This window comes from Diabrotica virgifera, chromosome 10, assembly GCF_917563875.1.
Source record: "Diabrotica virgifera virgifera chromosome 10, PGI_DIABVI_V3a".
Taxonomy (NCBI): Eukaryota; Metazoa; Arthropoda; class Insecta; order Coleoptera; family Chrysomelidae; genus Diabrotica; species Diabrotica virgifera.
Genome location: NC_065452.1, coordinates 22,450,551 through 22,468,009, shown reverse-complemented (window position 1 = coordinate 22,468,009; position 17,459 = coordinate 22,450,551). Strand labels below are relative to the sequence as shown.

The 17,459-nt window shown below is 35.2% G+C and overlaps 1 protein-coding gene across 1 annotated transcript in view; it reads right to left on the bottom strand.

Moving 5' to 3' along the window:
- The window catches only part of LOC114329193 (MAP kinase-activated protein kinase 2), an 82,965-nt gene that overhangs the window by 50,770 nt on the left and 14,736 nt on the right, over window positions 1-17,459 (bottom strand). The window contains exons 3-5 of the mRNA XM_050641589.1: window positions 17,001-17,140; window positions 16,880-16,944; window positions 60-266 (exon numbers count right to left, since the gene is read on the bottom strand). Of these exons, the coding sequence (XP_050497546.1) occupies window positions 60-266; window positions 16,880-16,944; window positions 17,001-17,140 (412 nt within the window). The remainder of the gene's footprint in view (window positions 1-59; window positions 267-16,879; window positions 16,945-17,000; window positions 17,141-17,459) is intronic.

The following is a 17,459-nucleotide window of genomic DNA, read 5'->3' as shown; positions in this document are numbered from 1 at the left end:
ACTATAATTGTGAACCTGGCATAAGATGCATAAAAGTACAATGTTCAAATATTACTTACCAACATAATAAGGTGTGTAGCACGGGGTTTGGAGAGTAACTAAAGATGACGTTTCCTTGGCAAAACCAAAATCAGTTAATTTCAGTACTCCTAACGGTCCTGGTTTGGAATACAATAAGTTTTCAGGCTTTAAGTCTCTATGAGCGATATCGCGATCATGTAAGTATTTAACAGCAATGCATATATCATGCATTATTTGGGCAGCCTCTGTAAAAAATATCACATTATATTGCGTGATACCTACATAGAAAAATTTTATTTGTGCTATTTTAGTATTATAACTGTCTAAGTGCCAGTTTCACCAACAACAAATAAATATGTGAATAGTTATTGGTTGATTATATTTTATTGCGTTTCAAACCCTATTTGTACGCCACAGTTAGTTATCGTCGAAAAGTTCTAGTGCAGTGTTTCCCAAACGGTGGGTCGCGACCCAGTACCGGGCCATGAAAGCAAAATGCCGGGTCGCCTCGCCTCGTCGCTTTAGATCTTCAAGTGAACATGAACATCTTTTACACTGCGAAGTTCGTTGGCTATCAAGAGATAATTTTTTAAAAAGGCTTATTTAATTAATGGAAGAAATTTCACTATTCTTAGGGCCGGTTGTTCGAACGCTAATCAACATTGATCACTATCAAATACTTAATTACTGTCACAACTGTCAATGTCAACTTTGGTTGGGTTGCCGAAAACATAATTATTGATGAGAATTATGAAATTAGTTAATCAATTATGTTAATAATTGTTATGTTAATTGACTAACTAATCTCATAATTATAATTAACTATGTTTTCAGCAACCCAACCAAAGTTGACATTGACAGTTGTGACAGTAATTAAATATTTTATAGTGATCAATGTTGATTAGCGTTCGAACAACCGGCCCTTAGAACAACATCCACCAACGGCTATGGATGCAATATTTCAATTTAAAGACAGTTTTCATTATGTCAATATCTTTGTGGTATTTTTTATTACTTACTCGAACAATCTAAATATAACATTACAAGGTAGCAATTAACTGTATTTAAAGTACAAGAGAAGGTGCCCATGCACCACGCACCAAGCACCACGCACCAAACAACACGCACCAAGCATTATGCACCACGCACCACGCCCCAAGCTCCAAGCACCACACATCACGCACCACGCACCAATCACCACAAACCACGCCCTAAGCACCACGCACAACGCACCAAGCACCACGCACCAAGCAACACGCACCAAGCACCACCCACCACCCACCAAGCAACACGCACCATGCACCACGCACCAAGCACCACGCACAACGCACCAAGCACCACTCACCAAGCAGAAAGCAACACGCATCACGCACCACGCACCACGCACCAAGCAACACGCAGCACGCACCATGCACCAAGCACCACGCACCAAGCACCACGCACATCGCACCACGCACCTCGCACATTGCATCACGCCCCTCGCACATCGCACCTCGCACATCGCCCCTCGCACTGCGCACCTCGCATATTGCACCTCGCACCTCGCATCTCGAACCTCTCATACACACACACACACACACACACACACACACACACACACACACACACACACACACACACACACACACACACACACACACACACACACACACACACACACACACACACACACACACACACACACACACACACACACACACACACACACACACACACACACACACACACACACACACACACACACACACACACACACACACACACACACACACACACACACACACACACACACACACACACACACACACACACACACACACACACACACACACACACACACACACACACACACACACACACACACACACACACACACACACACACACACACACACACACACACACACACACACACACACACACACACACACACACACACACACACACACACACACACACACACACACACACACACACACACACACACACACACACACACACACACACACACACACACACACACACACACACACACACACACACACACACACACACACACACACACACACACACACACACACACACACACACACACACACACACACACACACACACACACACACACACACACACACACACACACACACACACACACACACACACACACACACACACACACACACACACACACACACACACACACACACACACACACACACACACACACACACACACACACACACACACACACACACACACACACACACACACACACACACACACACACACACACACACACACACACACACACACACACACACACACACACACACACACACACACACACACACACACACACACACACACACACACACACACACACACACACACACACACACACACACACACACACACACACACACACACACACACACACACACACACACACACACACACACACACACACACACACACACACACACACACACACACACACACACACACACACACACACACACACACACACACACACACACACACACACACACACACACACACACACACACACACACACACACACACACACACACACACACACACACACACACACACACACACACACACACACACACACACACACACACACACACACACACACACACACACACACACACACACACACACACACACACACACACACACACACACACACACACACACACACACACACACACACACACACACACACACACACACACACACACACACACACACACACACACACACACACACACACACACACACACACACACACACACACACACACACACACACACACACACACACACACACACACACACACACACACACACACACACACACACACACACACACACACACACACACACACACACACACACACACACACACACACACACACACACACACACACACACACACACACACACACACACACACACACACACACACACACACACACACACACACACACACACACACACACACACACACACACACACACACACACACACACACACACACACACACACACACACACACACACACACACACACACACACACACACACACACACACACACACACACACACACACACACACACACACACACACACACACACACACACACACACACACACACACACACACACACACACACACACACACACACACACACACACACACACACACACACACACACACACACACACACACACACACACACACACACACACACACACACACACACACACACACACACACACACACACACACACACACACACACACACACACACACACACACACACACACACACACACACACACACACACACACACACACACACACACACACACACACACACACACATACACACACACACACACACACACACACACCAGTGTATGTAGTGAGTATGTAGTATGTAAATAGTGGGTAACGAAGGATAAACACAAAAATAACCGGGCCACGGAAAAATAAGTTTGGGAACGCTGTTCTAGTGTAATGATTTCGTCAAAATGCTCTCCAAATAAAACTTAACGGAAACAGAGGAAGATACCGCAAAGGAAGAATGGAGACAATTAAAAAACAATAATAACTGAATTTTCAGAGAAAACTGTCTGAAAAGCCAAAAGGCAAATAAATGCGGAATGGTATGATGATGAATGCAGAACTGCAGTAGAGGAAAAAAGGCAATCTAGGCTTAACCAACTTCAAAGAAACACAAGAAATAGCAGAGAAATTTATACCCAACAGAGAATACAAGCGACTAGAATATGCAGAAGAAAAAAAAGGCTTTGAAAAAACAAGTACAAGAAATCCTAGAACATAACAACAGACACGAAATCAGAAAATTCTATAAAAGAATAAAAGAAAGCACACAGCCATTTAGATCAAAATTGACAATATGCAAAGACAAGAACGGAGAACTACTAACAGAGAAACAAAAAATTATAATGAGATGGAAAGAATACTTCGAGGAAAACCTAAATGCAGACAATGGCAATTATCAAAACAAGACAATATATTATACGGCGGAGCAGCACGTTGAAAATCTGAGTTATGAAGAAGTATGTAGTTCAAATAATAAAGAAACTAAAAACAGTAAAGCGCCAGGAACGGACTTTCGGCAGAATTGTTGAAATATGGAGGATCCAAACTCTGGGGAAGAATCCATTACCTGATAAAGTTGGTATGGACCAAGGAGTAAATGCCGGAGGAATGGGCAGTTGGTCTTATACAGCCAATATATAAAAAAGAAGATAAGATGGAATGTCAGAATTACAGACCAATTACATTGCTAAATGTAACATTCAAAATCCTTTCTGGTATTATCTACAATAGATTGTCAGAATACGAAAATATAATTGGTGATTACCAAAATGGATTCAGGCCAAATAGAGCCACTACAGACAACATATTCAGAGTAAGAACGATACAAGAAAAAGCTTATGAATACAACATAGAACTATACAGGGTGTCCAGAAACTCTACCGACAAACGAAGACAGGAGATTCCTCAGATAATTTTAAGACAATTTAACCCAATTCATCTAGTCCGAAAATGCTTCCTAAAGGAGCTAGAGCTATTTGAAGATGGCTTCTGGTAATTAGTTTTTCTTAAGTATCTCCAGAAAGCTTCTATTTAGAAAAACGAAAATTGGTACACATATTTATCTTCCAAATATAAATAGACTCCATCCATTTCAAATTTCTAGTACCGGCCATAGGCGTCCGTTTTGGGTAGGGCAACAGTTATATTATCGCATAACTTTTTTGCTTTAAAGTTTTAAGCATTTTTGAGTCTGGATTATTAAAATGTAAGGTATTATAGTATGTACTAAAAAGTACTCTTACTTAAATCGATAAGATACACTGTTTTCTAGAAAAATCAATTTGAAAATTTTTCGTTTTTTGAATATCAAAAAAAATTAAAAAAAAAAACTATTTAGAAAAACGAAAAATGGTACGTTTATTTATACTCCAGAGATGAATCGATTTCATTAATTGCGAATTTCTAGTACCAGTCATATGCGTCCGTTTTGGGTAGGTCAACGGTTATTTTATCGCATAACTTTTTTGTCTTTAATTTTTAAGAATTTTGACACTAGATTATTAAATTATGAGGTATTCCAGTACTAAAAGTTACTTTGGCTTTAAGTTGGTAAAATACACAGTTGTTTTAAGTTTTTTTTTCAATTTTTTTTTAATTCAGGAAACGAAAAATTTTCAAATTGATTTTTATACAAAATGGTGTGTCCTACCGATTTAATAAAGAAAGAGTACCTTTTAGTACTAGAATAATCCAGTATCAAAAATGCTTAAAAGACAAAAAAGTTATGCGATAAAATAACCGTTGACCCACCCAAAAAGGACGCCTATGACTGGTACTAGAAATTCATAATGGATGGAATCGATTTATCTCTGGATGATAAATATGTGTACCAATTTTCGTTTTTCTAACTGGAAGCGTTCTGGAGGTATTTAAGAAAAACTAATTAAAAGACGCCATCTTCAAAGAGCTCTAGCTCCCTTATGAAGCATTTTCGGACTAGGTGAATTTGGTTATATTGTCTTAAAATTATCTGAGGAATCTTCTGTCTTCGTTTGTCGGTAGAGTTTCTGAACACCCTGTATAATATGTATACAGAGTGTTTCATTAATAATTGTCCATATAGTAACTGGAGAAACCTTAGCACAAAATACGAAGATTTAACCTAAAACGCTTACATAAAATATGGTTCCTTACTGAGTTACAGGGTGTTTTATCTAAAAATTTAAAAACTATTTTTGCTCAGCATTTTAAAACTATTTGACGTATCCTTTTCATACTTGGAAGAGAGTGCGACTACTATACACCCTACTAAATTATGATAAACAAACGTTTATAGCTACTACCAGAGACGTACGACAGGGGATAGTGAATGGTTGACCCTTCTCAAATTCAACGCCACTGGAGGAATTACTATTTTAGTGCCATTTTTGGATTCTCCAATACTTTCTACGTACATAATATACTCTTCATTGGTAATGATCAAGTCATTAGTTTTCGAGATATTTGAAGTTAAATATGAAACAGCACATTTATTTTGATTAATTTATGATATGATTCATATGATTAAAATTTAAAAATTATTTGTACTCAGTACTTTAAACTATTTGGCGTATCCTTATAATACTTGGCAGAAAGTGTAGATACTCTACACCCTACTAAATTAAGATAAAAAAACGTTTCTAGCTACTACCAGAGGCGTACGACAGGGGATACTGGCTGGTTGACATTAATCAAGCGACACAATACATTAATCAAAATGACAGTGTCGTTTCATTTTTAACTTCAAATATCTCGAAAATTAATGACTTTATCGTTACGAATGAAGGGTATATTATTTTCATAGAAAGTGTTGGAGAATCCAAAAATTGAACTAAAATAGCAATTCCGCCAGTGGCGTAGAATTTGGAAAGGGTCAACCATTCACTTTCCGCCATCGTACGCTTCTGGTTATAGCCAGAAACGTTTGTTTAACATAATTTAGTAGTTTGTACAGTACCGATACTTCCTGTTAAGTATAAAACGGATACGTTGAATAGTTTTAAAATTCTGAGCAAAAATAGTTTTTAAATTTTTAGATAACACACCCTGTAACTCAGTAAGGAACCACATTTTATTTAAGTGTTTTAGGTTAAATATTCATATTTTGTGCTAAGGTTTCTCCAGTTACTATATGGACAATTATTAATGAAACACCCTGTATAGACCTTAAACAAGCTTTTGATAATGTGAAAAGAGACAAAATGCTGGAAGACCTCTGTAATCTAGATATACCAAAAAAATATATCAGCCTCATAAAAATGACGTTGCAGGGCTCAAAAGCCGCAGTTAGAGTAGAAGGAGAACTGTCTCCCCTGTTTGACATCAACATGGGGATGCGACAGAGAGACGCACTTTCAACCATGCTGTTCAACCTAGTTCTTGAGGCAGTCATCAGAAAAACCAATGTAACTGGCCATATAAATACCAAAACAGTATAAAATTACTGCATATGCAGACGATGTCGCCATAATTATTAGTAGAAGCAAGACACGACTAACGGAAACGTTCAAGGAAATTGATACTGAAGCACAAAAAAGAGGGCTTAAAATAAACGAAACAAAAACTAAGTACATGACCATCAAAAGAACACCTGACAATGAAAATAATATATAATATTATTACCTAGACAACTATACTATTGAACGTGTGGATGCCTTCACATATCTGGGCCCAGAAATCAATCATCAAATGAAAGAAGCGAAATTAATGCACATATTTCCAGTGGAAATCGTACACACTATGCTAATAAAAGATTGATTACATCGAAATTATTAGACAAAAGAACCAAAATGACTACCACATAACACTGATTAGACCTGTAGTAACCTATGGTGGTGAAACCTGGGTAATGACGAAAAAAGATGAAGCCCAACTCAGGACATTCGAGAGAAAGATACTGAGAAAAATATATGGCCCTGTGCAAGAGGAAGACGGCAAGTGGAGAATCAGGAGAAACGACAGGAGGTTAATGAACTGAATGAAGGGTATGATATGGTAAGATTTGTTAAAAGTCAAAGCCTGTCATGGCTGGGACATGTTCAGCGACAAGAAGATACAAAAACGACAAAGGAGATATTACAGTGGAAACCGGTAGGAAGGCGAAAAAAAGGAAGGCCCAGGACGAGATGGTTGGATGACGTGGAAGACGACCTGAAAACCATGAATATAAGACAATGGAGGAGAAGGGCACAAGAGAGATCTGAATGGAAGCACATAGCCAGACAGGCAAAGACCCATACAGGGTTATGATGCCAAAAGAAGAAGCATATATCATGCATTATTTGGGCAGCCTCTGTAGAAAATATCATATTATATTGCGTGGTACCTAAATAGAAAGATTTTATTTGTGCTATTTTAGTATAATAGTTACTGGTTGATTATATTTTATTGCGTTTCAATAACTATTTGTACCCCACAGTTAGTTATTTGTCGAATAAGTTCTAGGGCCGGTTGTTCGAACGCTAATCAAAAATGGAATCAACTGATCATTATCAAATATTTAATTACTGTCACCAACTGTCAATGTCAACTTTGTTTGGGTTGCTGAAAACATAATTAATTACAATTATGAGATTTATTAATCATTTATGTTAATAATTGTTATGTTAATTAATAATTAATTAATCAATCAATTATGTTAATAATCATAATGATAATTAACATAATTGATTACAATCAATTGATTGACGTACGAATGAGGGGTGTTTTTATTTGATGGTTGTTAAGGGGACTTAATTATTATCAACTTCTTGATTTGCGTTCGAACAACCGGCCCCTAGTGTAATGATTTTTCCATCAACTATACTCGTTGGCAAGCAGATTGCATTTATTTTGTCACTAATCATATACAGGGTGTCTGCGTAACTTGGAACCATATGGGAAACTTTTTTAATATCAATTTTACGAAAAAAAGTCATTCTTTATAAAATGCTCTGCATAGTCTAAATCCTAAGATGCAATCATCAGATATCAAATTTTGTCAACAGTATACGAGGTATGTCAAACAATATGAATTTCGCTCAAGAGCAAACTACCTGTATATTTCAAAATATCAAAAAAATTTATTATGAAAAGTTATTTGTAATTAAAAACCATATTCAAATATGCAATAACAGCCTTCTACTTGAAAAAAAAATTCTGTAATTTTCCTAAATTACTGATTCCGAACATCATTTTTATTTATTAGACATTTAATAACTCTTTTATTAATAATTTTAGGAAAAAAAGTTATTCTTCATAAAAATCTGTGCATGGTCTAAACCTCAAGATGCAACGATCAGTTATCCAAGTTTGTTAATTTTATACGAGGTGTGTCAAATAATATGAATTTAGAAAGAATTTATAAAGAATTCTTTCTACATTCATATTATTTGACACACCTCGTATAAAATTAACAAACTTGGATAACTGATGGTTGCATCTTAAGGTTTAGACCATGCACAGATTTTTATGAAGAATAACTTTTTTTCCTAAAATTATTCATAAAAGAGTTATTACATGTCTAATAAATAAAAATGATGTACGGAATCGGTAATTTAGGAAAATTTCAGAATTTTTTTTTTAAGTAGAAGGCTGTTATTGCATATTTGAATATAGTTTTTAATTACAAATAACTTTTCATAATAAAATTTTTTGATATTTTGAAATATAAAGGTAGTTTGCTCTTGAGCGAAATTCATATTTTTGACATACCTCGTATACTGTTGACAAAATTTGATATCTGATGATTGCATCTTAGGTTTTAGACTATGCAGAGCACTTTATAAAGAATGACTTTTTTTCGTAAAATTGATATTAAAAAAGTTTCCCATATGGTTCCGAGTTACGCAGACACCCTGTACAATACCTGTAATTATTTATTTATTTATTTATTTATTACGGGATGTCCCCATTTTTACAAATAACAAAAATAAGGTATCCTAACCACAACACAAATACTAAAGTAAGTATTAAATAATTAATAAATATTGTTAAACAAATGATTATAATTTAAGTAAATTAAACTTCCTGGAAATATTATTAAAATGAAAATCTCTGACAATTAAAATCAAATGAAATGAAGACTCCAAAGCAAAGGTCACTTATCTTCGATTCCTTACATACTCAGTCAGGCAGTGCCTTAATCTTACAAATCTTGTATCCACCAGATCATAAGATTGACTAAAGTCATTTCCCAGTGTCTGAATCCTGTTAATTGGAGAGAATTTGCCATAGTTGGTGTGATAGTGTTTTATAGAAAATACGGGCATATCTCTAAGAATTCTAGTGCTACATCTAAAGTTGATAAGACTTAAATTAGAACAGTCAGTGGTATGATCAAGTAGTTTATAGAGAAAAATTAAATCACATTTAGTTCTATAGTCTTCTAAGGAACTGATATTTAGCCTTGACCTTAATTCCACCGAAGACATGTTCTTTAAATTTAATCTATAAGCACAAATCCGGAGAAACTTATTTTGAATTTTTTCAAGGGTGTAAATATGGTTAAAATAGTATGGTGACCATACTATAGAAGCATAAGACAGGATGCTACGGACGAAAGTAAGATATAAAATTCTATATGTAGGTACAGAAAGATCTCGAGAGTTTCTTGTGATAAAACCTAGATTACGGTATGCTTTATTTGACAAATTGTTAATGTGTGGGATAAATGACAAGGAACTGTCAAATAACATCCCCAAATCTTTTATTTCAGTCACTCTTGATAGAACGCTTGTATTAATGTGATAGTCAAACACAACATTATTTTTAGATTTGCTAAAGGATATAACAAAACACTTATCTTTATTTAACTGGAGACAATTGGAAAGAGACCAATTGTATAGAGAAGTCAAGTCTTCCTAGATCCTTAGACAATCAGACAGATTTGAAACTTTGAAATATAGCTTAAGGTCATCGGCAAAAAGCAAAAACTGACAAACTTTTATTACCTCAGAAATATCATTAATAAACAAGTTAAAGAGAAGAGGACCCACATGTGAGCCTTGTGGGACCCCTGAACTGACCAAGATAGGAATCGAAAGTGAACCCTTTATAACAACAAACTGAACTCTTTCATCAAGATAACTACTCAACCATGAAAGAAACCATTCAGGAAAACCAATACATCTTAATTTAAAGATGAGTAAAGAATGGATCAGTGTGTCAAAGGCCTTCGAGAAATCAGTATAAATAGAGTCCACTTGGTACCCATCTTCGAAAGCCCTGACAATGTAATCATGATATAAGACAAGATTCGTAGACGTAGATTTGCCATGCCTAAATCCATGTTGCTCATTAATCAAGAGATTTCTACAGTGCCAAGTAAGATATTTGTTTAAAATTAATTCAAAAAGTTTGGGGATGGCAGATAACATAACAACAGGCCTATAATTTTTTATATTGTCTCTGTCACCGTTTTTAAATACCAGAGTTATATAACTGTCACGCCACTCACTAGGGAAGGTATGTAGTCTCAAAGATAAATTAAATAATACATGTAAAGGTTTAGATAAACTGTACACACATCTTTTTAAAAAATATGTTGGAATGTTATCAGGACCATAACTAAGTTTATCCTTGAGACCATTTATAGACTCAAAGACTTCAGAAAGTGAAAATTGAATAAACGGAATGTCGACTGAATTTTTTAATTTAAAATCGTAGTTACTTAAATTAACTTTGTCTGAGCGATAGACACTGGAGAAATGGCTCGCAAACAAGTTTGCTATTTCCTCACTTGATTCTGCTGACAAGTCATTAAAATGCATAACACTTGAATTCCATGGCTTTTATTCAATGAGTTAACATGATTCCAAAATTGTTTTGAATCTGAGTGAATAGATTGTTATTGGATGATCTTTCGTTTGATTACTGACATTGGGCAGAAAACGTGAAAAAACCAAAAATTATTTAGAGGAAAAAAGGAAATCGTATTTCAATTTTTGAGCAGACATTATTGAAAACAAAAATACACAGTTTTGGGTTCAAACAGAAACATGTGACCTGGGAAATAATTGCTAGTTCTCAAAAGACCGTATCTTGAGAACGATTTCCAAAGTTAAAACCGAAACCTCAAAATAAACTTATTTTGTTGGAAGTGATACTGGGGCAATTGTATAAACGGAGGACATAATAGAGAAATGTAATGAGATACTTTTTGTACAATGCAGCAGACTGCTGCCTTCGAAACATTCGAGTGATCACCAGTACATAATATTTGAAATGTTCCTGTAGCGTAAAATCGAAGAGCAATTAACAATTGATTCACACATCGATTGGTCTGTTTTTGTTGCTTAGAGCAGGGGTTCCCAACCGGTGGTACTCGTACCACTGGTGGTACGCTGAAAGGTTTCAGGTGGTACGCGTCGCGTGGGTGAATCAAACGATTACAATGGGCCTTTGACTGCGGAAGTGCCATTTTTTACCCGTTTCTTCATGAGGTCAGAAGTTTTAATGCTTTTAGCTGAAAAAAATAATTACAGACTCAACACGCTGAACATGGGTCTTCAGAGAGCAAGCACCCTTCACAGCCAATGAGGAAATAAACTCATTCAAGAAAAAGTTAGTTCCTTATGTTCTCAAGTGCAGGGGAAGGTTGTCTCTGCGTTTCCGACCCTGTCATCATTTTTTGACGAAAACGAAATAGCTGGAATAAGATATGTGGTTGCTGATATAATTTATCACTTGCAATCTCTTCAAGAAAGTTTTAATAAATATTTCTCTGAAGATTATTCCAAACTTGACCGGATCAGAAATTGTTTTGCAGTAAGCCCACCAAATAAGTTAGAATTACAGGATTTACAGAAAACATTCATCGATTTCACAGAAGACACTTTTAAAAAGAAATCCTTAATTGACTTCTGGATAAAATAAAACAAGCCAATGGACATACTTTTGATAGCAAATATGTTTCTAAAGAAATTGGGCGGCTTCCTTTCAGTTCATGCATTCTGACTAATTTTGTAATGTGAAGCTCAAAGGTGGCTAAAATTTTTGTTATTAACTTTTATTGCACTATCTATTACTATAGCGGAGCTATTGAGCTTTACCCTACTAATCAATCACCCTGTATACAGGGTGATTCATTAAGAATGTCCAATCTCTGAGTTGTAGATTCTAGACCTCAAAATATTAGGATTTAACCCAATTCACTTAGATCAAATGTGGCTCATTACTGAGTTACAGGAATAACTATTTTTACCCAGTATGTTAAAACTACTCGACATATCCTTTTCATACTTGGCAGAAAGCGTAGGTATTATACACTCGATGAAATTGTGTTAAATAAACGTTTCTGGCTATTACCAGAGGCGTAAGGCAGGGGAAAGTGAATGGTTGACCCTTTCCAAATTCTGCCTGGCGTAATTACCATTTTAGCGCAATTTTTCGATTCTCCGACATTTTCTATGTAAATAATATACTCTTCATTCTTAACGATAGTCATTAGTTTTCGACTCGATTAGTTTCTTAAAAGTGAATATTATACTGTTCATTCTTAACGATAAAATCATTAGTTTTCGAAATATTTGAAGTATAAAATTAAGCAGCACAATACATTAATCAAAAATAACTGACGTTACATGTTTAACTTCAAATATCTCGAAAACTAATGACTTTATCGTTACGAATGAAGAGTATATTATTTACGTAGAAAATGTTGAAGAATCGAAAAATTGCACTTAAATGGTAATTCCACCAATGGCGTAGAATTTGGAAAGGGTCAACATTCACTTTCCCCTGTCGTACGCCTCTGGTAATAGCCAGAAACGTTTATTTAACATAATTTTATAGCGTGTATAGTACCTATAATTTCTGCCTAGTATGAAAAGTATACATCGAATAGTTCTAACGTACTGGGTAAAAATAGTCATTAAATTTTTAAATAAAACAACCTGTATCTCAGTAACGAGCCACATTTTATGTAAGTGATTTGGGTTAAATCCTAATATTTTGAGGTCTAGAATCTACAATTCAGAGATTGGACATTCTTAATGACTCACCCTGTAGAATACTACAACTGATCCTTAAACGCAAAATAGAGGGCCTTAGAAGTGTAGGGAACACAAGTTTCTTGGTTACGGGATATGGTTTGAAATCAACATTTTAAGCAGAATTTTGTAATTTTGTTTTAAACTATGGTATAATTATTTTATTTTTAAATTAAAGAAGCTTAACCCTCCGTTACTCGCACACGGTGTATGAGACCGGCCCTCTAAATAACTTCCTATAACTCTGATTGTAGTGGAGATTTAGAATTGCTGCTGCATATACCTCTTCAGTCATCAGTCAACTGTGTGTGAAGTCCACGTGCAGTGTAAAAAAGAGTATGGTACTTTTATTATTAGGCAACACCTATTAAGCCCCCTTAAAACATTCAGGATGAGATGCAGGACAAATATTCCATATTGCAGACAATCAAGAAGCCTTCGCAATGGTGATCACAAGAGAGCGGAATATATGCAACACAACATTACCAAAATATGCACATATATATGCATTACTTTTACTACAAATATGCAGGTATTTTTTCTAAATTTGTCTAAATATGCAAATGCATATTAAAAATACTCAAAAATAAAACAATATATTAAGTCGTAAGATCTTCAGAAAAGTTGCCTTCAAAAATATGTACAACTTTCCTCCAACAATCGAAGCCCTCATTTTTTTCTAAAACATTTTTTAATTTATTTCTAATTTCCGGGAATTTTTTGACAATGAGCAGAAAAGTGTTAACAAGATTAACCGAATCACTTAATTATAAATTCCTTTGTTCTAATGACTTTATTAGATCTGGTAAAAAACTAAAATTAACTTTTATGAACATAAGTTCTTTAGCAATTTGTACGTTACTTAAAGAACAAAGTACGTTACTTAAGCTGAAGAACAAAAGCGGAATTGTCTACAATTTGATGGATTTTTGTATTTCAATGCTTCTCTCTATGTTCGTCTTTATAGAAGTAAAAGCGAATTTGTCGAATAAAAACACTCTTTCCAGAAAAATTTCTTTTGTGGGACATGATGCTTTTGTTTGTCAGTTCCTCATTTAAAAAATGAAATGTGAAAATGAATGTAACTTACGATTTTGTCTCCACTTAGCTTTAACTCGGGAAAACACTTTATCCAAGCACTTTTTTGAATGGTAGACATATTTAAATTTAATATATACCAATCACTTCAAAAACACTAAATACGATACAACGTTTACTTTAAACAAATGTTGGCCGGAAACTGACAAAATAATTATTAGACCCTGAAAAGCAGGTAGGTACCTACGACCTGCTACGCTAATAAAATAATATTTTTCTGGGAACACCCATAATTTTTAAATTCAGGTAGTAATGGGAAAGTCCAGATGAGCGATAGATAGATAAATAACGAGGTCGTTCATATCGAAGTTATAAAATTCCAACTAAGAGAGGAAAATTTTAAACTTTTATATAATTTATTTTTAAAAGATGCAAAATAAATCGTGTTTAGCTTAAATATGCAATGTTGTGTTTGTTGTCTGAAAATATGCAATATATGCATCTATATGCACTTTGCATATCGCCTAGTGAGAACAATAGTGGCGAAACTCGAAAATTAACGTTTTTGAGTTAAGTCCATCAATCGACATCTAAATATGCCCTCTTTTATGTGCAATATCGGCTAACAATTATTTAATTTCCTTATTACTAGAGGGCGCCTACAAGTGTTTATGGTATTGTGAATTTGTCAAATATTTTGATGCATTAACGACGAAAGCACACCAAACTTTATATCAATACTGGCGAATCTGTAATTACGCCGTGTCTACATGTATTTGAAATATTAGATATTTTATTAAAGATAGTAGTACAATGTGCAATAGTGGCGAATGAGCACTTTTGACTGTGTGGTCGTTTTTGCTTTTGTGTTTTTTTTTTATAAAACTTCTTACAGAGAAACTCAGTTTCAATCGTTCTTAGGTACTTAGAAATAGCAAATCAAGAAAGCGTCTATCCACTTTGGATCAGTATTGTTTAATTCCACACTATCGAGAACCAATATTCATTTCTAAAAAGAAGTCTTACAAAATAAATCAATTCCTTCTATCCACAATAATTTCTTTAGTAGTTTGAAATACGAAACATACGTGAGTGAAATGATGAATTTAATTTTACTATTCATAGTTCTTTTGCTTACTTTTTATCTTTTATCATGTTTATCGTTTTCATAATTATTACTTAAGATCTTTTTTTTATCTATTTTTCTATTGTACTTTAGTTTCATTTTGCGCATAACTGGTGTGTACAATAAAATATTTTATTTGATGCGTTTAATTTATTTTTAAAAGTAAATTTTTTAATTATTTAAAACAGAAACTAAACTGTTGTAGTATAGTAGTATTAAAGTATAGTGGCGAAACATCAAATTAAACATCTACGATAATGCAATAATGGCGTAACGCAGAAAAAAAATCAAAAATAAATACAATATCCATCTTTTCTTCAAATAAAATTACTTCTACTAATTGGTTTACATATCTAGAAAACACAGTATTAGAAAAATTTTGCAAAATGATTACCTACAAGTCAGTTATACTGTTTAGCAGTTTCATCAAAACTTCAAATACGATTATCTCTAAATGTTCATTTTGAAGTTTCGTCACTATTGTTCTCACCAGGCGATATATTCCGCTCTCTAGTGATCACCAACGTCCGATAATTCTGATATGGCACGTCAAAAGAAGAACCGTCTAAATTAATGTGTCATTGGCTGACAGGGTTTACATACATGTATATAGGATGTGTAGAAAATGTAAGAGGATGCGCCCAGTGAGACGAAATGTTGAAAACGTGGCTAAGAGTCCCGAAAAGAAACTTCCTCATAGAGAATTTATGGGAACGTTGGAACTATTAAATTGCGGTCATCAAAACAACCGGCCGATTCATTTTCAAATTGCAGAGTAGGTCTAACACGGCATGTTTTTGTTAGTCAGGCGTGGGACCAGCTTACCGTAAAAGGTAGTGCGTCTTTAAACGTGAAAAATTAAATGAAATGTTTTAATTTCATGGATTATTTTGTTAAAGTACACATTATGTAACTAAACACATTAATGCATAACTTGTAATTTTTCAAAAATACCTTACTGGTTTTAATTACATCCGTGCGGCAATGGTTTATTTATGCCCCTGACCGTAACCTTTAACTTTTATTTGCAGATTTGCATTTGTAATGAGCTGCCAATTGCAAACAAATAGACTTTAACAAAAATTTACTTACCCCTTTCTGTAAACGCTCCTTCAGCCTTATCCTGAATTCTTTGGAACAATTCACCACCCTCCATGCTAAAATATATGCAGATAAAATATTAGGAAAAATAAATGTGTACTTTATTAGTTACCATTCCATCACCATTAAAACGGCAGCGTGTCTTTTGTATGTGTTTTCGTAGACATCAATGATTTCCACGACATGCCGGCACCCAGTAGCTTTGCAATGTAAGTCAGCTTCCCTCCAACCTTTTGCGCTGTCTGGCAATATCTAGAAACAAACATTATACATAGTTAATGAAAAATACTACGAATACTACTGTTGTTAGTTTTAAACTTATAACTCAATATTCTATTCACCCATTCTACATCATTAAAAAAAAATGGTGAAAACGTATGTCCGTCCGTCCGCAATCACATCTCCTCCGTTGTTATTATACACTGCGCGTCAGAGAAAAGAGGCCACCCAAAAAATGGGTAATTTTTGATGTCTCAAATTTCCTAAACTTGTCCGATTTAAGTGATTTTTTTAATATGTTATAACCTTATTCTGTAGCAATATCGCTGTAGTAATATTGTTGATAGACAAG